At 40.0% G+C, this 24258-nt stretch overlaps 1 protein-coding gene across 1 annotated transcript in view; it reads right to left on the bottom strand.

Annotated features, from left to right (window-relative positions):
* The window catches only part of FAF1 (Fas associated factor 1), a 172505-nt gene that overhangs the window by 131711 nt on the left and 16536 nt on the right, over nucleotides 1-24258 (bottom strand). Inside the window, exons 3-6 of the mRNA XM_035122849.2 lie at nucleotides 14936-14982; nucleotides 10844-11052; nucleotides 5896-5987; nucleotides 5294-5385 (exon numbers count right to left, since the gene is read on the bottom strand). Of these exons, the coding sequence (XP_034978740.1) occupies nucleotides 5294-5385; nucleotides 5896-5987; nucleotides 10844-11052; nucleotides 14936-14982 (440 nt within the window). The remainder of the gene's footprint in view (nucleotides 1-5293; nucleotides 5386-5895; nucleotides 5988-10843; nucleotides 11053-14935; nucleotides 14983-24258) is intronic.

Genomic DNA, 24258 nt, shown 5'->3' with positions numbered 1-24258 from the left:
AGGATGTCCCCTTTTGGAAAGTATAAAGCACATGAGAATGGCAAAAAGTGTTTATTCATCAATGGACTGCAAGACTGCAGCATTGCGGATCGGGCCACACATGCTGATGAGTGCATCATATTGTCTTGATTCAAACCAGCTTAAGGCCCCAGTTTATGAAGCTGACTTGTTTTCACTAACCATAGTTACAATTAACCACTGTTTGGGTTTTTGGACAACAGACTAAACCAGAGCTACTCTAAAAAAGAAGGAAAAGCTTCTGACCGCCTCCTTGTGGCAGGGCTGGAGGTGGAGGAAACAACTGCAAGAGCCTGAAGGAAACTGGCTCATTCTCTAACACTAAAGCATAGGATAGAAAAGTGTGGTATACGGTGGTTCCACCAGCAATATGTATTTGAAGTTCACCATAATAAATCCTCCAACTTCACCAGGATTCTCTGCTGGTGTACAGCAAGACAATAATTGGTCTTTCTTTAATTAATTAAATCAACATGTATTATGCTGGTTAGAGGACAAATTAGATTATACTGTAATTTGTCCAAGTGAGAACTCAGCATTAGAGGAAGTGCCTTGCCTAATGAATGCATAGTGAGCATCACTGATTTAACTCTAATAAAACTACCCATTAAAATACTTTCAGAGTGGCAAAAAAAATAAAAAATCAGCAACCACTTCTTGACCAGCTTGTACTATATATTTGTTATAAGTACAATATTAAGAATTAATATATTTATTCTGCATGATTATAGCAAGGAAGAAGCAAAAATGTACATCTTAGTAGAATGGGTTTATTGTACATAATTTTAACTTGGGAAGTACTTTCTGGGAAATTCCACTCATTTCTTATCTGTTATTTTTCTTCCTAAGTAATTTCCTTCTGATAGAACACTAAAGTATTTTGACACTTATTTTGATCATATCCAACACAAATGATGCACATGTAAAAGCAGGTTTCCATAAGGATATCCTTTTTGAATAATAAGCTATACATGGCAAAGGGATTAATTACATGACCAGTTCTCAGCACTAGATCTTTACATCTTGGTTCCACATATACTGGAAAGATAGTTGCTGCTTGTATGATCACCTGTTAGGAAAGCAGGGAGCCAGTTTCTTTACTTAGATTATTCAATTTCAGGAATCCAGATTCCCTTTCTTCCCCCTAATTCTCTTTCCATTCCAATGCTCAAAAAAAATCCTTCCAGTAGCACCTTAGAGACCAACTAAGTTTCATAGGTATGAGCTTTCGTGTGCATGCACACTTCTTCAGATACCATTTTGATATCTAGGTGCTCTAAGACATTGATGAACACCCCACTGATAGCAACACATATATCTGCATGGCTCTGTTACATATCCAGAGTTTGATACTGTACTTACATATGGTATAAACATTTGTTGCCTTAGCCCAAACCCGCTGCAGCCCAAAGGGCTCAAGATTACATTTTTCAAAGTAAGAATTCTACAAGATTTCGGAAATGCAGAATACAGCTGTAAACATCCCATCATTCACATGCAACCACATTTTGAGAAGGCACTTAAGGCCCAACTAGACATGGCAGTATTTGTACCAATGCAATTAATGTAAATGGCAGATTTGAGAACCAGTCTTGGAAACTGAACAATGGAGGAGAGCAGACAGACAGACAGAGACAGAGACAGCGAGGTTGTCTCTCTGCCACAATCCTAACAAAAGGCTAAAGCCAATGGAATACTTCATTTGAAGCTTCAGGAAGGAAATTTTTGTTGATACCAGACAGGGACAGAAACTCTTTTTAGCAAAGTGAGAAAGGTTGGGATACAATGTAGACAACAAATGCACTGGCTACCAATTATCTTCCAGAACCAATTCAAGGTGTGATTTTTATCTTTAAAGCCCTTTGGAGCTTGGGACTTCCACGTAACTAATGGGCAAAGGAAGATAAGGAGATACAATCTAATTGTTGCCTATGTTATCGGGCACACTTCCTGTATCATATGTCTGTACATGCAAAGTTGAGGTCATTGCAGCAAGGAATGCAACCTTTACTGCAACTTATCTGAAGCTCCAGAATTATCTCCCCATGGGGGTTCTGAGCTGCTCCGGTCTTTTAACTTTTCAGAGAGGGCATAAAGCCTCATTTCCCCCCAAGATGTATGGTATCTCTGTGGACAATGTGGCTGTCTGTTGCTGATTCTGTAACAGTATTACAGATATATCTGTTTTTCTGTACCCCTTAAGTCCAGAGCAGCTCACTGCATCTCCGTCTCCATAATGCCTCACACATTCCCCGACACACCAGTCACTACATGCATTACTATGTAATTCAGATTGTGCTGTAAAACTCATCAAATTCAATGGAGCTTACACCATATACAGTAAGTGGGTGTAGGTTTGCAGCTTAAAAAAGCAAGAGTATTTTGCTTCAGCTACTGATAAAAATAAGAAGAAAAGCAATACGTCAGTTTAATTTTTCCATGGTTATCCTACAGCTAAAGCAGCTTACCTTTAGATGTAATATAACACCCATCATCCCTGGCTATGCGGGTTAAGGCTGATGGGAGTTGGAGTCCAACAATAAATGAGAGGGCAGCAAGTAAGCCAACGTTATAACTATATTTTGATTCAGGTGTGTTGTTTCATGGTTTTCACTGTACAAACGGGATTTTTTCCTGCATGATCAGGATTATGAGGAAACAGGACTGCATACATAAAATCTAAGTTGGCTTTGTATTAGTATTAGTATTTTCAAGGGTTGTATATTTAGGTATTGATGTTATAGTTCCAGGTGTTCCTAATATACTTTGAAAATTCTCACCTATTTCAGTGCTTGGGAACAGAATCTAATCTCAATTATTTTGGCTTTTTAGTAGATAAATCTGTCTCTGAAAATAAAACAATGTTTTCAGAATCAGCATTATTGGGGCAATGGCTTGCCACCTCCATTATTCTAGGTTCTGCTCCACAAAGGTTCTTCATGAATTTCAGGGGAAAAAAATTCATTATTCATATCTTTTCATTTTTCCCTTCAAACATCTAAATTTTAACAAAATATCATGACACATAATGATCAACATTTCTATTGCAAACATGCCGATTTATACAAGCTCGTGTCAACAGACATCCAAATTTACTATAATTACAGTTTATTTACACTAAAACAAAATATGAGCTCAGTATGTAAATGTAATGTTTGTTGTAGCTAATGCAGCAGGAGATGGCAGATTAGTCTCAAACATCAATCAGTCAGAAAATCTGGCTAGTATGGTAAATGAGAATGGTTTCTGCTTGTTTACATTTTTAAACTTTGAGATTTTCTAAGCTGTCTCATAAAAAGCCTGAAATAAAAAAAACCTTTAAATTGTACAGTCACTAAACCTTGTGCAGCTCAATCTTATACATATCTACTCTGAAGTACCACTGATTTCAATGTCAAATTGCCATGATGACTTTTTCAGAATAACTCTCCCCAAGATTATGTAGTGTAGTGCGTAGGGCTGCCATACAGCCAGGATTTCCTGGATATATCCAGGATCTGTTCATTGGAAATAGTGTCTGGGTGGAATTTCCAAAATCACTAAAAATGCCAGGTGTATGGCAACCTATGTCTGAAGTGTTGAATTTTTTTGTGAATTTCCTTAAAAATAGCTCAAAAGCTTCATTTTGGGGGAGGTTTTGAAAAAAGGAAAGCTCAACAACGTTGCCAAAAATAGCTGAATAATTTTGTGTCCACATTTTCACTTTTTGAAATATGGCAACTCTAGTAGTAGGCACTGACCTTCCTCCTCAAAATTTAAGGTGGCAATTTGTATCCCCAGCTAAATCAGCTTGGGGGGGGGGAGGAATGTTGGAAGGCTTGAGCAAATGAAAAGGTTGTTCAGTGCCAGGCAAAAGACAAAATTTAGCACCAGGCAGTCTTGCACAGCTGTGAAGGTCTCCTTTCCAGTGAGCACCTATCTAAGTTTATAAACAGGGAGTGAGGACTCAAAGGAGGACCTCTGAAAAGGTTCACAGCCATTCAGCCAAGCTCATGAGGAGGAAGGTACTCCTTATCTAACCAACTTCCAAGGCATTTAAGGCTTTTAAAAAAAGGTAAGCACAAGTAGTGTGAACAGTGCCTGGAAACAGATCAGTAGTCAGCATAGCAGCTAACAATTGACAGGATTGTGTTCCCTTCAACCGATCCCACTTAGCAGTCTAGCAGCTCTCTTTTGAAGTAACTGGAATTTCCAAAAGAGGCTTCACAGACAGCTCCACATACAACACTTTGAAGTACGGTAGTTCATGGATAGCCAATGTTGTTAGACTACAATACTCATCAGTCCTGTCCACTGAACATGTTGTCTGGGGCCAAGGGGAGTTGGACCCCAACAACATATGGAGGACACCATGCTGTTCTCCAATCCCGATCGAATCCCAATTCTGTCTTCTTCAGTTGTCCACTGTATGCAAAGATCTTTTGCCTGTATAAAGAAGGGAAAGAACTGACACCATTCCTAAGATGGTGGTCTGTTTCTACTTACCTGCACTCTTGTGTGTGCAGATATTTGCACATTAATAGCTGTGTTACAGGTCAGTACTTAAAAGTTAATTCTCATACATTGTGATCAGCACTCATAATAACTGAAGTGTTCAACTGAAAATACGACTGGTTTGTAATCTACATGCTGTTCAAGTTATTCACACCCATAAGCACAGGAGCCAAATTCTAGGGGAGGAGGTCTCTTCGCTTCCCTCCCATAAGATATTTAAGGGGGCTGCCCCCCCTTCCAAATTTAGGGGCATTGCAATTCAAATGGTGTATGTGTGCCATGCCTTGTGTTCAGTTTTGTGGTCTGGGGCTTACCTGCCCCCCCCCAATATTGCATTCAATTTAGCACCTTTGCCCATAAGTTATTTACCTTGGGAAAATGATAGATATAGCTTGAAGGAACCATAAAATAATCTTGGCTGATCTCCCGCTATACAGGATGATTCCTGTTCATATTATATCCATTCTACACATCAAGAACACCCACCCACCAATTTTAATTATCCAGATTAGAGTGTGTCAAGAACAAGAATTTAAATTTTTTTAACAATTATCTTTGAAGAAATTGGACAGAAAAAAATCTCCCTTCTTGTATTTATTACCTTACCTTTATATAAATGTTTACTATGGGGAGAAATGAGCACAAAGTCAAATATTAATATTATTTTTAAACAAAAGGCAACGGAAGTCTAATTCTGATTTGGCAACGTTGTTAATGTAAACCCCTCACACGGCATGCTGTTTTACTATGCTCAAACGTATTTTTTTAAATTGTATCTTACCCAGGCATACTTGATGAGGAGGGTGGTGGCAAATCAGGCGTTAGGACATAGAGGCTGTTGTTTTTTGGCAAGTGTAGAGTTTTTAGAACAGTCTATAGGGGGAAAACACTGGAAGTTAGAAACATTTTGAATCAGGCACCCTCACCTCAAAGCAAGGGCCAATTTGGTTTATTAATAAATGAATCATTAGCAATCATGTCTGCGTTTTTCTAAAAAAATAACAAGTGTGCCAGTGGTGGCGTGGCGATAGAAGTACCAGGACCCTGGGGCAGGAGCATAGATTTTCCCACTTTATCCCTTCCTTCAGTTCCGATGGAGAATTGCCCCCTCCCATTTGCTCTTAGTCCCAGAAAGAAATTTTCCAAAGATGCCAGTAGCGGCATGTGATGTATTCAGCACCATATCTGGTTTGGCCCTAAATATGTTTCACTGCAATAATCAAGTTATTAAAATAATCCCACCTTCCTACCCCCAGGAGCTCAAGGCGGTATACACGATTCTCCCCATTCCTATTTTTTCTTCACAGCAACTATATGAAGTAGGTTAACCTGAGAGTAGCAGAAAGCCCAGCATTTGATTCTGGGACAAATATAGGAACTTACACTGTCATCTATGTCTCCACTTTTCCAGCCTTTTAGCAACATTTTTGATGAAGGAATCTGAAGCTCATTTTCTAAAATGTGTTTGATCTCTCCTGCAAAGCAAAAGTATTGTCCATATTTATGTTTTTTTTCCAGCATTTATCTTTAGTAAACAGATACTAGGCCTGAGAAGCCCAAACATTCCATACAGTTACTGTAGTTTCAACATTACTGAAGAATTTAATAAGACACAAATCTAGAGGTAACATTCTCTCTCTCTCTCTCTCTCTCTCTCTCCCTCCCTCTATCTCATCATATATAATAGCATAAAACAAACAACAGAATGTTAAAATACTATTTCGGATAAATTCTAAATCATCAAAACAATAATAACTATCAAAACCCTAAAATATGCCAAAAACAAATATATCATTTTATGTCACCAATATTTATTGGCTTTAAAATTATTTGTTTTTCCAATGTCAGAAAAGATAGATATAGTGAACCCAAATGGTGTACAATGAACGACAACAAAGTGCATAATTTTTGTTATATGGAATATATAGTTCACATGCAACCCTGCAACTCCTATTGATTTTTAATATGCGAGTCAGTACTTTTGCTTGTAAGTACTGCTTAAGTATATGTTGAAAGTTCACAAAGATTAGAATCAAAATACTATCACTCATTTACCATCTTATAAAGCAGAGGTGAGGAACCTGAGCTTCAGGGGCCAAATGCAACCCTTCTATTTGGCCCTCGGACCTCTCCCTAGATCATGCACTGCCTTCCTGGGCCAAACACCTCTTCCTCACACCACACCCATCACTGGCCATTCTCCATGCCCTCCTCAAGGTCTTTTGCCTGGCTGGAAGCTGCGCTTGCAACTGTGAAAAATGTCCCTTGCTGGTCTGGATAGGAGAGTGAGGAGCTGGAGAGATGTATGTATAGGTGTAGAGAAACCTTTGGTTTCTGCAAGGTCAGAACGTAGCCTACAGCTGGCAAGTGGTCCCCAGGATGAAATGTGGCTCTCAGGAAGAAAAGGCTCCCCATCCACACAGACAGGCAACAGCAAGGTGCCTGTTAATGGCTTTTCCCAGGTCACCTGCTTCAAACCTTTACAACTCAGGTGCCAGGCCTGAACTCTACAGCTATGAAAAAGTCTTTCTCTACATCACTAACCATTGGCCCCCTCCAATGTCACTGCAGAAACAGTTTCCCATTGCCTATTATTGCCATCACTGGGGACAAAATCTTTCCACAATTGAGAAATATTATCTATCTCTGTGAACAGCACTGAGGATTATAAATGTACAGATGTTTGGAAGATACCAAGATAGAAAAACAACCATCTCCTTAACAGTCTTTGTATTATTTTTCTGTGGTCCCCCCATGTCCTCCTTGAAAACGCCCTACAAGCAAGCAATTGCCTCACTGTACAGAATTACATTAAGCGTTGTCCAAAAGAGCAATCATTTCACAATAATATGTGGAAAAATTATTAGTGTCCTGGCATTAGGTAGATGTCATACAAGTCAGACTGTAATGAAAATTACATCTTTATTCACTGGAGGTGTAGCATAACTCCATCTAGTGGACATTTTGTGCAACACCTGCTAAACATTGTTGTTTAGTTGTGTCCGACTCTTCGTGACCCCATGGACCACAGCACGCCAGGCACTCCTGTCTTCCACTGCCTCCTGCAGTTTGGTCAGACTCATGTTGGTAGCTTCGAGAACACTGTCCAACCATCTCGTCCTCTGTCGTCCCCTTCTCCTTGTGCCCTCAATCTTTCCCAACATCAGGGTCTTTTCCAGGGAGTCTTCTCTTCTCATGAGGTGGCCAAAGTATTGGAGCCTCAGCTTCAGGATCTGTCCTTCCAGTGAGCACTCAGGGCTGATTTCCTTAAGAATGGATAGGTTTGATCTTCTTGCAGTCCATGGGACTCTCAAGAGTCTCCTCCAGCACCATAATTCAAAGGCATCAATTCTTCGGCGATCAGCCTTCTTTATAGTCCAGCTCTCACTTCCATACATCACTACTGGGAAAACCATAGCTTTAACTATATGGACCTTTGTTGGCAAGGTGATGTATTTGCTTTTTAAGATGCTGTCTAGGTTTGTCATTGCTTTTCTCCCAAGAAGCAGGCGTCTTTTAATTTCGTGACTGCTAAACATGGGCGAACAATTATAAATAACAGTTCAAAATACTACAAATGTGACAAGTACATAGTTGTAAACATGTGCATCATCAAGCCACACTCATTGGGGACCTGAGCTGCCTGCTGGAGGGTGCACATGATGGCAAATCTAGGGAAAATGGGCCTTGAGCACAACGCAGATGGAGGGGTCCAGAACACTGTTGGTGTTATAATAACAAAGATTAGCTTTAAAAAGTGATTCTACAGTGGCATTTAAGAAGTGCAAATGAAGTGTCTTGTTTTTTCACATATCACATAAGCATGTGCATGTAATAATGCAATGAAGCAAGAGGAAGGCTGGTCATTCTTTAATCCAAAAGCCAAAGGAAAGGTTTCCCTGGTTTTGTATTGTCTATTCCATGTGTTCTCCGTACCAGAAGCATCTTCAATCAAGGTTCTCTCCCCCCACTCCAGGTTACAGGTATTGTTATTTTGCTTTTTTTAAAAAGAAAAAAGAATGTAACCATGGTGACTTTACACTGCAAGAGGAAGGGAAATAAATATAAAAAATTATCCAGATAAAGCAAAAGGTAAATTTGTATGTTTGTGATTCAGTAACACTACCCACATCCTCCTGTGAAGTTCAGCTACTGAACCAAATACCACCATCTGGAAAAATATTCTAATTATACATTGGATTAATATACTATCTTAATTACTAGTTGGGCAATATACCAAAACAAAGCAGTGGCCTGGTTTGGATAGTATCCACCTTTGCTTTCTCCCTTTCTACAACTGGTGGAGGGAGGGAGACAAGATTATGCCTTGTCTAATCTGCCCACTGAGCATACCTGCTCCACTTATGGCACTCCTGAGCAACCCCCACAATAACTGTAATATTTAAAATAAGATGCACATGAATAAAAGTCAGCACACACAGGATGAAATCACCAAGTCATCCTCCCCACCAAATCAATCTAGGAATGTAACATAATATTTGGGTTCTTAGCAACCCTTAAAAAGCCTCTCCTGAAGATCAGAAGATTCCACTCAGGGGGAGAACTGTGGTATAGGGGCTAAAGAGAAGGTGAATTCATGCGATTTTCAGTGATTCCCCATTCCCTCTCCATCACAGGCTAGGCTAGACCACCCTAACCCACTGAGTAGGAACCCCAACCTTTAGAAAAGCCTTTTCAGGGGGCTCAGTGGAGAGAAGAGGGATGTAAAGTCACCTTCCACCCACCCTTCCTGTGAGTGCTTCTCTGGATCTAACCCTTTGTTTTAAGATGTGTTGCAGCAACCACCCTATGTGAAGAGGCTTTTCCTTTTCACACACAAGCATGAATGCCTCTTAAGGCAGATCTTGCCACCTCCCCTCTTTCTTAGATTAAAGCCTTGTATTGAAGACCCTTACAAAAATTCAAAAACCTGCTGCCTCATTAATCAGGGGCACCTTTTTAATCTTATCAAAGCATTAGGACTGACTAAATGTTGCTGCTCTAGGCACCATCCTAATGAGATTTGTGCATATTGAATATTGTTCTCTCATTTGCAAAAAGAAGGTGAAGGATAGTGAGCCAGTAGAAATTATGAAATCATGTCCCCCACAAAAAAAAGTTCAAACAACTAAATGAGGTGGAGAATTGAGCATAATAAGGGGGGTGGGACTGGGAGGGGGAAATAGAGATTGACCAAACAAGTACATGCTCAGCCAATAATTAGAACATGCCACTAGATGTCACTCTTCGATCATATATTACAATTAAAGTTTTAAGATGCTTCACCTTAGCTGATGTGGGGCAAATTCTATAAGCAATACACAGATGGTTTTGAAATACACTAAGCACCAAAAGGAAATCATGCTCTGGCCTCTGCTACAGGTCAAGGGACCAAGGGCCACTGGTAGGCTCCACCCCCTGCATCCCAGGAAGAGGAGGCCAAGAAGACAAACCTGGCCTTGGCCAATGGAGAAACTGCTCAATGCGGTCTTTCCTCTCCTACCCCATTCCTTTTTCCTTTGTATTGCATCTATTAGACTGTAGGCAGAGACTAATTTGCCTTTGAATACATGTACACAAATTAGAAAATTGTAGGTGTATTTATGCATTGAATAATAACAATCAAAATATGTTATCCTAATCTGAATACATTTTTTAAAAGGAAATGTTTGTAAACTACCTCCGTGATCAGAGATCACTGAACAATGTTCTTAACAAACAAAACACGAAAACAATTGTATTCTCCTCCTCCAAAATTATTTGGCCAAAAGGTTTATACAAAATATGGGTGTCTCTAGTTATATTCTCAAGTCACAGAAATATTATTTAGTAAATCCCATATGTTTCCAGTTTATATAAAGTGACTTAAGAAGAGAGTAAATTCACTGAGAGTCAGACTGGTACTGCTTAGTTATCTTTGAGCCTTGCAGTAGTACCAAAGAGACAATGATACATTTTAAGGCAGAAAGAAGAGTCCCTTATTTTGCAAATAAATAAAGGCTCCAAGGATGCTGCTCCAATAAGGGGAGAATTTTAGAAACTTCTTTTGCCTCTTAGATGCTACTCTCCCTGGAGATTATCACATTTCCGGGCCCCCATCACTGTTGTGCAGCAAGAAAATTTATTTTCTGTTTGTCATGTTGATTTGTTCACTCAAAGAACTAGCCCCCATTCCCCCTACTCGAACAGGTAGAGCATCACTGGCTTTAAAAGTGGTGCTTTCAAACATCCTCTCTCCCCACCAGCCACTCAAATAAATGAACTTGCGCTGTAGTTTAGGCACACATCCATTTTAATTTTGTCAGTCCCTTTTTTGCAACAGTTTTCTTACCAACAGTTGAACTGTCTTCAAGTACTACATCCACATTTCGGTCTCTGTACTCAACCCTGAAGTCAAGCATTCGTGGTTGTCTTTCCACTATCTGTCTGGATGGCACTACATGGCGAAACGCAGAAGATGAAGAAGGTGTTGACGATGAGGAGGAAGGGTGGCTAGCGGGACCATAGGCTGGCCCTTGTGAAGTCTCTCCACTATATTCACTGGGGAGGGAAACATACATATGTAGGATTTTAAGTAAACACAGACAGTTAGTTTGTTATAGCAAACTTTTTTGGGTTCTCTGAACATATATTGAGATTGAAACCAGAAATGGCGCCAAAGCTAGAGTTCAAGTGGCATGCATGTTGCTTCTATTCAAGACATTCTGATTCTAGGAGTTATTAGCCACAAGTTGGCATGTTTGAAATGAATTCCTCCAGCATCCTGAAATAGTTCATCAAGTTGTCAGGATTTGGACTACCTTTTCTACTCTGGGTGCCTTTAGACTTGTAATACATTTTTTAAGGTACCATTCCAGCTATAAAAGGGATGAAAAACCACCTTTACAACCAGCACTCACTTGGTTGGCCCTACTCTTTGCAGTCCTCTTTAAAATATTAAAGCTAAATGTTTATGAAATACAGTGGTGCCTCGCTAGATGAATTTAATTTGTTCCAGAGGTCTTTTCTTATAACGAAAAATTTGTCTAGCGAATCCCATAGGAATGCATTGAATTTTTTTAAAAAAACATTTTGCCCATAGGAACGCATTAATTGAATTTCAATGCATTCCTATGGGAAACCGCGATTCGCTAGATGAATTTTTCGTAAAACACATTCGTCTAGCGAGGCAACCTCCGCTAGAAAAAACCTTTCGTTAAGCGGAAATTTTGTTAAGCAGGGCATTCGTTAAGCGAGGCACCACTGTACTATATTTGCCAGACTTCTTCACTACAATTGGTAGCAATTCCTCCTGCCCAAGACTTCCCATGAGTGATTCAGCAAACTCACTCTAAAGATAAAGGGTGAAACCCTGCTACAAAAACTAACACATGTAAAGATAAGGCAGGATTTCTGGCTTATTGTGGTTTGACATGGATAAGCAGCATATGGGTGCAACACTCCCACTTTGCTATTCCCTTGTGTGTGAGTAACATATGCAAATGAACCTGCTTTCCCATTATGTCTGAACCAGATATCATAGTTTGTTATGGTAAGCCACAATCACTACCCAGTCTTAAACGATGGTTTGTTAATAGCTAATAGATTATGTTACAAGTAGGTAGCCGTGGTGGTCTGACATAGTCGAAACAAAATAAAAAAATTCCTTCCAGCAGCCCCTTAGAGACCAACTAAGGTTGTCATTGGTATGAGCTTTCATGTGCATGCACACAAAAGCTCATAGAAATGAGGTATCTGAAGAAGTGTGCATGCACACGAAAGCTCATACCAATGACAAACTTAGTTGGTCTCTAAGGTGCTGCTGGAAGGAATTTTTTTAATAGATCATGGTTTGTTAGGCAGCGAAAAACTATGCTCTCTAGTTCAGACATGATGGGAAGCCAAGGCTTCCTGTTTTTTTTCATCCCACACATGCCAGGGTAAGAATGAAAAGGCAGCATGCGGGCACCATGCACCAGCATTACCACTCATGTTAAGCCATAAGTCAGAAACCCTGACTTATTGATACATGCAAACACAGACAATGGTTCTTTTGATGTGCTATCCCAGACTTTACAGCTTCACCTGGGCATGACTTACAGGGTTTTACTACTACACATTGAAAATATTCTGCATCTCCTCATAGATTAATTACAAATGCAGTTGAAGGATGCTAGGTACTGCACATTAATAAAAATGCATAGGTCTCTTTTAGCAGGTTAAACATCTAGAGTGAACACTGTATGCTTACTCACAGTATCTTATGCTAAAGAATATCAGCAGACTGCAGCCAATATGGAACACAACCCATTTTGCAAGGGTCACCAGAAGCATATTAGACCAGTGCTCTGGGGACTGTATGGGCTTCCTGTCCCCCCCCACCCAAAAAAGCACAAATCAGTTCTGGAAAGCCCTAGATGACTTAGGCCTGCCATATATTTGCTATGTCTTATTATGATCCCTATGTGTTTGAAAGCAGTCTTTAATTCAACTCTTGCTGAAAAGAAGACAGTAGTCTGGGCAGATACATTTCTCCCCAGCTTTGGAACCCCCTTCCCTTGAAAGCACGTATAAATATATAAAAACAACTACTGAACAGATCAATATAAAGTGTTTTTATTTAGACAAGCATCTAATCAGGGATAGGCAGGGAGTTATTTTAGTAGCTCTGCCAAAATACAGTGTTCTATTACCTTTTCCTTCTATTCTTAGTTATATAAAAAAATACTGTGAGCGATGCCACAGAAGTGGCAGAGCGTTTTTAGTAGGCAACATTTCAGTGGAAATTCTAAGTAGTTAGTTATGATCAAGCCATGATGTCCAAATTAAGAAGCTTTATATTTATAAGCCAGCAGCTGAAAATTTGTCCCTTCTCATGTCTCTTCTTTTTTAAAAAGAAGGGAAGTTCATGCTGACCTTATATATAATGTTTCAAATGTCCCAAAGCTTCGGTACAAAATAAAAGCATAAAATGTTAACAAACTCAGATGTTGCCAGCTTGAACTGTGCTCTGAGTGGTTGCTTACACATCTGCACTGCTTCAGCCTTAGAACATTTGTCATCTCAACGGTCCGGTAGGGTAATTCCTATCGTTCTGCATCCCAAATTGTATGTGTGTCGCGCAGGGTGGGTGGGTCAACAAACAAATAGAGCACTATGATTCTCTCTTATACAGAGGCCTCTTTTCCTTCTCGCTCATCAGGGAGAACAAAGAGCAATTCTCAACTCTGAAGCCATGGGCCGTTTCAAAGCTAAGATGAACAATGGATGTGCTGTGTTTAGGTGTATACATTTCCATGCAAAACTGTATTGGCCCCAATTCAGAGATTTTGTGTGTGGTGAAGTGGGCTGCAGGAGCATTACTGCATGGGAAGATCTTCTCTGCTAAACAGATGGCCAGGGCTGTGAGGTTTCAGAGCTAAGTAGGAAAGGAGAAGGGATTAACCCCACTATCCTCCCCAAACCATACTGACCTATCTGTTTGGCAGGGTGCCGATATAGAAGCACAATGCAAGTAGCCCCACGTCTGGAAGAAGGGGATTTGTTTCCCTCCGTACAGCACCTTTTTACACACACAGTACCTAAAAGATTATTCAAATACAGCTTTCCCCCTGGTTTACAGATTGCCCCTGCTGGATCAGAGCAAAGGGATTTCATAAACTGAGCAATAAAAAGTTGCAGATTGGGGGGCGGGCTGGCTAGGGATGATGGGAGTTGTAGTCCAGCAACATCTGGAGGACAACAAGTTGGAGAATTCTGCTTTAGAACCTGACTACTTATATAATTATGATATTACTCCAAGCGCAACAGGTAGGATAATGTTTTTTATTGTTGCTGTTTTAAGCAGTTAACATGCATTACTGTACAGTGAAATAATCATAATTTTATGAAGAGATTGAACAGGATGCTGTTTGTTCTCTTTCAATATATTTGTTAGCTACATATACACAGATAAGCAACATCTGTTCAATTCCAGATGTTGAAGTTTTGATGCACACAAAGTAATTTTGATTTCAGGAATTAGTGAGAACGAATGGTTTCACTTGAGGATATCTTTGGGGCTAAAAGATCTTTAACTCAGTAGATTATTTGACCTGACTGTGGCTTAAATTGAAGCACTAAATTCAAAGGTATGGTAAAAAAAAAGGTACTTATTTATTGTATTTCTTCCCAGAGTGGGTTAAAAGTTTTAGCAGTGAGATAGTCTCTGCTCACAGGATTACAACATAAAAAGACAGGACACAAAAATAAAAGGTATTGGTAAGCAGGAGGAGAAATTAAAAATTGGTCCACTATTTATTAAGCTCTTCCAACCTAGAAATTTTAATATTTGAAAGCTACAGCAAGATACAGGAACGACTGGTGCCAATAGCAGCTCACTGACAAAAGAAGTGATTTGTTCCATAAGCTAGAAGGACTAATAGTGAGAAAGTTTGCCACCTACCTTTGTAAAATCCCATTTTCCTGTGGTATCACACCATTTATAGCTGCCTGCAGAAAAAGAAAAGCATGGAGCATTTAGTATATCCACAAAATTAAATGAGAAAGCTTGTTTAAATAAAACTTACAGGTTCCAGCATTTGCTAACTGATCAATCTGCATCTTGAAGTGCAGAGGGAGGATGTGTGTGTCCCACCAAAAGTATCACTGCAGACTATGCTACAATATCTATTTTAATATAACTAACAAGCAACCTTACATTGTTCCAGTAAATCACCATTATTATTTAGAACATCCCAATGTTCTTCAGAGCATTCACCATGTATCTGTTATTCAGTCTAAACAAGTAGATACCAAGCAAACAATGGTGGAGCAGAGTTGCTAACATTTGCAGCAAATTATTATAACTTATAGACATATGGCAGCATTCACACAATGGTACTGTCTCAGTAATTTCACCTTGTGTGTTTGGAATATTGAGCCTAAGGTGGATCACAGCAGAGACATCACAATTTTCTTTGCTTGAGTTTCTTTTTAAAGTGAAAGGGAGAGGTCAAGAGAAAAGGGCAGAGGCAGAGAAAGGTAACCAACAGCATCAGCATGTGAGGGGGGGAAATTCGGCAAAACTACAAGTGGCCAAAGTACAGCAATGAATGGGCTGGGAGATTTTCCTCCATTTATCTTTCAGAGCCAGCAGGCAATGATGGAGCCACAGCCGGCACTAGGCAAGCACAGATGTCTGGAACCTGCACTATCCTCTTAGCAACTGCCTGCTTACCCAGTGCTGAATGGTACAGGTGGGAAGGCATCTCCTTGCTGGATCACCATGGCTGATCTGGTTACACCCAGCAAACCACCTCCCCACTTCGTGCTACCAACCAAATGCAAAGGAAGACGGATTCTCGCCTTCAATGGTTGTGTAGAAGAGGATATTTTGATAGGTGTGCCATTTTCACGCATGCACAAGTTGCCCCTGCAAAAGTTCCCTCAATTCTAGATAACTACTTAAAAAGTGGGCACCGTGCCTTTCTTTGCATCTAGCCACCCTAAAAGGTGTGGGCGTGGGGAACAGACACAGACTGCAAAGAATTAAAATAACCCAATTTGCTTGTTTTCTACCTGAGCTAGTATGAGCTGGCTTCTTAGGTGGTTGCTCATCCAGCTACTGGTCTGCCCTAGTTCTGCTTGGCTTCAAATAGACAGGTAGACAGACATTTCTGCAACAAAATGCATCTGTAAAAGTAATGGCTTTATACTATTTTGTACACTAGGTCTTCAAGCTCCAGGACCAAAATTCCATGAGCCCTTTTGGGGAGATAAATCCAACCCATACAATACACAGGACATGTCTCATCCTACAGTCGCCCTTTCCTCCTTGTGTTGAATAGAGGCGAAGAAGCACGTGGCTAGCATGGATAGAGAGGAACACAGTCCAGGTCAAGACGAAGCCCAAATAAAATCTCCCATGTTATGTGGTCTCTGTTCCTCGAGGGATACTCACGCTCCAATCTCTAGGGCTAAAACTCAAAATAATAAATAATAACAGTCCTTACGAGCGTTCAAAGCATGCAATATACGTCATCTAAGTAATCCTGAAAGAAAACTGCGAGAAGCAATTTTCCAGCTTTGCTCTAGGTTCAGTCCTTTAGTAAGAGGCCCCCAGATAATTCTGTCCAAAGTCACCATCCAATCAGAGTAAAAGTAGAGTCAGGATAGTACACTGAAAGCCAGTTTAACGGTCATCAATTTTTCTTTACCTTCTACTAACTCTATTTGAAACCTGATACACGGCAGTTTATTTGTATATTGATTTTAATAGAGTATTTGTATGATAAATGGAAACAATAAAAAATGAAGTTTTAAAAAAAGAAAGAAAGCCAGTTTAACAGAGCACTTAGAGTGCTCAGACTACAATTGGGGAGAACCAGCTACAAATCCCCACCTGTAGTGCAATCTTAACTAGGTCTGGTCAGAAGTAAAGCCTACTGATATACAGTGCTACCTCTAGTTATGTACGTAAATGGGCCTTACTCCTGGGAACCTGAGGTTAGGATAGCAGCCTTAGCCATGAAGCTTACTCACTAACTCTCTTCCTAACCAACTTCAAAGTATTGTTGTTTGGATCAAACGAAGGTGGGTAGGCAGAGAATGGTGAGAACTATAGCCTAAAACATCTGGAGGACACCAAGATGGGGAAAACTGACCAAGTGTGTTGATAAGTCTGCTGTGACAGACTATCAAGATTCTATTGGCAGGTACCATTATACTCCACCACAGATCTGTCATACATGAGGATAATAATACTGGACTCCCTGGTAGGAATGTTGTAAGAATTACTTGAACGCTCAGGAAAAAGCACCATATAGAATCTAAATGTAATAAAAATGTTATCTACTTTCCTTTATGTGAACTGCACATGCTAGAAATGAATCTTACATTCTTAATAGGACACATACATGTCATTTTCTTCTTATTTTTCCATTCACACCTTATAAGTACAAGTAGAGAGATCTAACACACTCTCCCTGACCAACCAACCTCCTCCTAAAATATAAATTTAGTTCTGAGTTTAAGCAGTTCTTGCTAGGTTTAATATTAACTTCAAAAGGCTGGGTTTAATATTTAACTGCCATCAAATATGGTTTGTTTTTTAAAGAGATGTTTATGCAAAGTGCATGGAATGGCACTAAAATAATCACATACTTACTGCAATAGGTGGGGCACTCCTAACAGTAGCAGCCCAGATTCATAACACTAAGGTTGATTAAGTTCAGCTGTAAAAACACAAGACTCTTTTTTGTGCTGAGCCACTGAAGGTACATAGATTGATTCTCCACAGAACATAAAAATCATTTCAAATGGCTCCACAGGAAATTAAAATATTGGCTACTAACTCCTGTCTTCTTTAGTCAGAGTTACCAGTGATACCTTCCAGTTCAGGAGAAACTGTTTAGGGAGGCTTTTAATGTTTAATAGATTATTTTATTTCATTTTTCTGTTGGAAGCCGCCCAGAGTGGCTGGGGAAACCCAGCCAGATGGGCGGGGTATAAATAATAATAATAATAATAATAATAATAATAATAATAATAATAATAATATTAACCTTAGTGGGCAAGACTTTCAGATAACTAGTGGTAGCCAGGCTGTATCATATGCTTCCATGCTTCCTTATTCCATACTCCCTCTGCTTAATAAATCACTATCTCTATTTTTGCCTGTGGAGGATGCAAGTTGCTTGAGTACATTCATCAGAATTTAGCTTCCTCATCCTATCAACTATTAAACCAGTTGAGGATATGTCTAATGCAGAAATGAATGAATAAAGCATACAGAAAGCAGGGCAGAACCTTCTGCAATGTGCCAAATTGCTGGAGTGTGGCAGTTCAAGCAGTGGTCTTTGGCCTGGAAATTGAGCCATGACAAGTACTGTCGTACCTTGGATCTCGAATGCCTTGGCTCCAGAACAAATCGGCTCCTGAACCATCGAAACCCGGAAGTGAGTGTTCCGGTTTTTGAACGTTCTTTTGGAAGCCAAATGTCTGACGGGGCTTCCGCAGCTTCCGATCAGAAGCCGTGCTTTGGTTTTTGAATATTTTGGAAGTTGAACGGATTTCCGGAATGGGTTCCGTTCGACTTCCAAGGTATGACCGTATTTTCATCTGTGAAATGTTAGAGGAGGATATGTTGTAGAGTCCTTCCTGTTCATCAGTTGCAAGTCAAACTAATGTTCCAATGTTGCTATTTCACTAAAAATAAATTTACTATCTGGGCAGCTGGTTTCTAGTCAACTTTTTAAAATATAAAAACCTTGTAATTAACCTCAGGAAATGATGTCCACTTGTGCTTCCCAAACAAATGGGTAAAAGCAAATCATCATCCACGGTAGCCCAGAGCAGCCAAAATAGTAGCTAGAGTATCTATTACTGTTAGCTTTACTCAGACTTCAAGGTTTAAAACATCAAAGTCTTCCAACTGCTAATGCAAAGTCACATACACTTTTTTTCTTTACAGTGAAAATGACAATATTTGTTCCATTCAGACCAAAGCAAAGCAATGGCTGCACTGTTTGGAAATGCAGCAGCCTGTGCCACATATTTCAGCATCCTCTTCTATGTAAAAGGCCAATGTTATTGAGAAATTAAATATATATATATATTTAATGCTTCCAGAGCAAACACGCATCACAATACAGTGGGTATTATTATCCAGCGTTGGAGTTACAGATTTCTCCTTCCTCTGCAGCCTTCATACACCCCCAAATCTGCCCTGACGTTTCCCCAACACTCCAGAGCAGGCCTGGGGGGCATGTGGGAGGCTGTAGTAGAGAGAAGGGAAAGACAAATAGAAACAGATTCCACACCATTGGATACTCCCCAGTATGTTCCAACATCCTTTTGCAAAATCTAATTACAGTGGTACCTCGGGTTAAGAACTTAATTCATTCTGGAGGTCCGTTCTTAACCTGAAACTGTTCTTAACCTGGTACCACTTTAGCTAATGGGGCCTCCCGCTGCTGCCACGCGATTTCTTTTCTCATCCTGAAGCAAAGTTCTTATCCCGAGGTACTATTTCTGGGTTAGCGGAGACTGTAACCTGAAGCATCTGTAACCTGAAGCGTCTGTAACCTGAGGTACCACTGTACCACCACCATCATCATCACTACTACTACTACTGCTACTACTTTTTTCTAGGTGCTGTACAAAAATTAAGAAAACAGGCCATGTCTGCAGGCTTTTAATGTAAAGAAGGTGGAAAAGCAATGAGAAAGCAAACATATTCAGGTTCCAGTTCTTCGTAATGACATAAATGTTTCATAACCAGATGGAATGACCACTGAGGACACAGCTCTGGAACCTACTATCATTGAAAACATACCATTTGTGACCTGTGTAAGTGCCATGTCACACCAGCTACTCCCTCCAATTTTTACTCCTGAAGAAACTTGAGACATACAGCCCAATTCTCACTGGGTTTACTTGTCATGAGCCCCAAAGCACTGTCAGGCTTGGGCTTGGATTGGCAGCCCCAGAAAGAGAAGAGAAAGAAACAGAGGTGAGAGATGAATTGTGTGACCCTGGGTTGGAGTATGGGGGATCCCCCCTTTACACCCTTAATGTCAGTTACTTTGGAAAAGGAAGCAGGGAAGATGGCTCTGACCTCTGATGCTCTAGAGCAGAGAGCCAGGTGGTGTCTGAACAGGAAGGTGCAGCTTTGTCACCTAGAACCAGGAACTGCCTTCACAGGTGAGAAGAGACCCACTCACTCCAACAGAATGTGCACTTGCAAGCTTGACATTACCACAGTCTGAGAGAGTCTTGCAGATGAGCAGACCATGCCTCATGGTTAAAGGTTTGGAGGAAGGGGTGGGAAAACTTGTTGGGACATCTTTGTTGCTTCCATCCAGTTCTGAACTTCTTGCCCTAATCTTGGAATCATGACTCCTGAGCACTGTGTCTGCTGCTGACCCTGTACTTGCTTGAATAAAAATCTCTTTCTTACAAATAACAGCCTCTGCTTGTGTGTTTTGGGTGGGGGCCTGAACATTTCTTGGAATTGCCCCACTGATTTCAATAGGACTTCATTTGAAGTAAATAGGCCTGTGATTGCAGCCTCATCCGTACACCCAGATGCCAAGTGCTGTTGCAAAATCCATATAATGTTACAGGTCTGATGTGCAATAAACCCACACTGCATCACTCCTATCCCAAGAACTAACAGTGAAATCCTATATGTGTCCTCTGAAAAGTAAAACTTATTGACTGGAAGGTTAATGAATTGCCACATAATTTTATCATTGAAAAGTACCATGTTTCTGTTGTTATAAGCTGAAACCTTTGAAAAAAAGAGAGCTATGAGCTTGCAGACAGCAATAATAATTTAGAATTTAAGCAAAGCTTTCATATATCCAGATCACATGCTATGCTAAAGATCCTTTTTTGTATACCACTCATGGTTTCTGTGGTACAAGTCAAACCACAAACCCAGGTTCACATACAACATTAAGCCAAACCATTACTTAACCATGGGTGCAATAAAAGCAGCTGGATTGGGGGAGGAGTGTTGTGGCTGTGATCTTTGTTCCAGGGACCTGTACAATTGGTTGTTTGTACTAAGCCATGGTTTGGCTTAGTGTTACATGCCAACTGGACCATTGTGTATGAGGGGAAACCACATTCCAAAAATCTAGTTATGGCTATGAATTCTTTTTTTAAAAAATCAGCCAAGAAACCCACCATAATTATTTTGTTTCTGATTTGAGGTTTTGAACATTAAAGGTTTTAACAATATTTAATATTAAAATTGGACTTTATATTTGTGTATACTAAAGTATCAAAAGTTTCATAATCAAGATTTAAGCTTAGTACACCAAAAATATGAATTTGTGATGAGAAACACTAAACGAGAAGGGGGAGGGATATTAGTTAGAGACTGCCAAGTATTTCTGTACTCTCAGGTGCTGCCTTTTGTGTGGACTGTGAATACAAAGAACTCTCTATTACAAGAAATAGAGTAGCTTCTTCATAAAAAGAAATTGACATTTATTAGCCTCGCTGCTCACTTGATGACTCTGCATTTCTGGCTGGCAGCTGTGCAAGGATAATAGAAGTCGAAAGAGCTCATTACTGCAGTAATGAAATTTCAACTACTATTTAGATAAGGTTGCACATGCTGCTTACATTACTTTCATAACGTTGACACCAAGCCTAACCAAACTCCTACCTAATACTGTATATTGTAGGCCACATACTAACAGAATATGTGATTTAATAGCAAGAAAGAAGTTAGGTGACAAAAATAAATGCTGCCGGCACCCTGATTGCATTATATTTTCCTCTCTCTCTTTTTTGAATATTTATTAAGATTTTTTTTTTGCAATATATTTTCCTAAGCACACCTTGGGAAAAATTAAATAAAGCTGGAGATTCAAACATAACAACAACAGAATTAGAAAGGCATATTGATGCTTTAAGCCAGATCCAACAACCAATACTAGGCACCTAGCATAGTGCACTTGTGAACACTACTGATTTAGCATTCCAATGTCTCCAGATTCTGACTGCAGGAAATAACCACACAATGCATTTCATAGTAATTCACTGATAAACGCTTCACTTTGAGGACAGGGGAGTTACAGATATTGCCAGTTCTCAATGAGGTATTGGAATTGCCAACTTTTTCTGGCAAAACAATTGCCTTTGCTGATTGCGGGTCAGGGGCTGTGGATTTAACGAGTGAATGAAGTGTCTTCTATCACAGCTGGAAAACAAAACAGTTTCATTTTCTGAATTTCTCTCTCATGTACCTATTAACAGTACAGAAACCCTATTAGAAAAAACGGTGATGCAACGATGACAGACACGATTACGAAATAGAAGCTCCATGTTCAGAGTCAGTACTGTATATCGCCACTCCAGCTTCTGGGGCAAAGAGGGGAAAGCAACTGTGCTCAAAGCATTCTTAGAAGTTTCTCCAGAGCCACCTTGTAGGCCATGTGGGGCCAGGGGCGGCTCGCCCATTGGCCCTAGTGGCGCGGGGCGCCAGGGCGCTGAGGGGCGCCCCAGCAAGTGGGGGAGCTGCGCGGCAGCCTCCCTTTCCCTCCTCATGGACGCCTGCCAGCCGTGCCGCTCGGAGGAGAGAAGTAAACGAGCGGAGCAGGGACACTAGGACCCTGTTCCGCTCTGCAGCGGAGTTTTCCTTTTTTTAAAAAAGAGGGATCTGCACCAGGGCGCCCGATGACCTTAAGACGCTACTGTGTGGGGCATTTCTGATTGAAGAAAATTCATACGTTTTCAGGAAAGTTATTGTATCTTTTCCCAATAAAACTTATACAACAATGAGTAAGGCACCAATTCTGAACTGGATTTTGAATGTTTAAGTAAAAAATGCAAAAGGCATAGGAGAGTTGTCTGCACTTCCTTTCAAATGCCCCCCAAAACAAAACAAAACCCTACATAATTGCCAAAGCGTACTTGCATGGCTAGCCAAGTCATAAACCATTTCACATAAAGACAGATGAGATAAAACATACCTCACATAAAACTTGATGGACCTTATTACTAAGTGCTTTTTGAGAACATCAAAACTTACGGTGTTACCTAGCAAGAGCTACATTCTAGCACTCGAAAGCTTCACAAAACAATATATACTGAAACTGGACTTCTTTATAGACTTGTCAAGTGCTATTTTTCTAGAAAAATAGGTGCCAGAACTCACCATGAACACCTCCCTTGTTCTCTTATAATAGTAATGCTGCCCACCTGAGAAATGCCGGAACTGAGTTCAGGATGGAAAAAAAGCCCTGGACTTCCCCCAAATCTTGGGAATTGTTTGCCCCTCTTCTTTCCTTGTAACAGCAAAACAAACACTCCAGAAAAGATCATAAGCACATTTCAAACAGCAAAGTCTGAATCAAGTAAAAACAATTAAAATCTGGAGCCTGTTTGAACTCTTTTCCAACCTTCCTTGGGAAACTCTGTTACCTGGCGGCTGGATGACTAGAGTGGAGAAGCAAAGACCATGTGTGCCTGTTTAATTTGTCCTTAAACACAAGGGCCACGTTCCAAGAATATACAGCAACATTTTACATTTACACCCAGTTGTTGTTATTATTATTAAAGGGTTTTTTTTGTAAATTCCTCTGCTTAAGAATTCTGGGGCTTGCCATATTTTCTTCTGTACCCCAAAAAGGCCAAGGGAAGCCTCTGAAAAGGCATTCAGCAAGACAGCAGCAGTTAAAATCAGAGACTGACCATTTACAAGTTACCTTACTAAATGGAGCAACTGCATTAGATTCAAGCCCATGACTATACAAATTAAGACTATAAGAAGAGCCCTGCTTCTTAAATTCTGTAAGTTTATAAAAGTGGATATATTTGTGAACTTCCATAATTTATTCCCATTTGATAGCAATGGAGAGGGCAAAAGTTCACTCTAAAAATCCTGCCTAAACATCCCTTGCTGGCTTCTGAACTTTGACCAGCAACCCATATTCTGGAAAACCAATATTAACGGCTGTAAGGACTAGCGACTTGCTTTTTTTCATTTTTAATAAAACAAATCTTTTCAAGTTGTTGATTTATCACTAACCATACCAAATTCTGCATCTGCATGGCATCACACAATGCACACAAGCCATGTCACAGAATATTAACATTCTTGTGGTTAGAGAGAAATATGAGTCTTGTCTCTTTCAATATGACTAACTGCTTTCAGTTTGCCCAAATTTCTTTTGTGCTTTCTTCGACTCTAGACTGTCCTCTTCACAATATGAACTGTGTATTTTAAAAAGATGCCCGTTTTTATGTCTTGATACCATGTATACAGCA

This window comes from Zootoca vivipara, chromosome 7 (assembly GCF_963506605.1).
Source record: "Zootoca vivipara chromosome 7, rZooViv1.1, whole genome shotgun sequence".
Classification (NCBI taxonomy): Eukaryota; Metazoa; Chordata; class Lepidosauria; order Squamata; family Lacertidae; genus Zootoca; species Zootoca vivipara.
The sequence above is the reverse complement of the archived record's forward strand: the minus strand, read 5'-3'. Positions and strand labels throughout refer to the sequence as shown.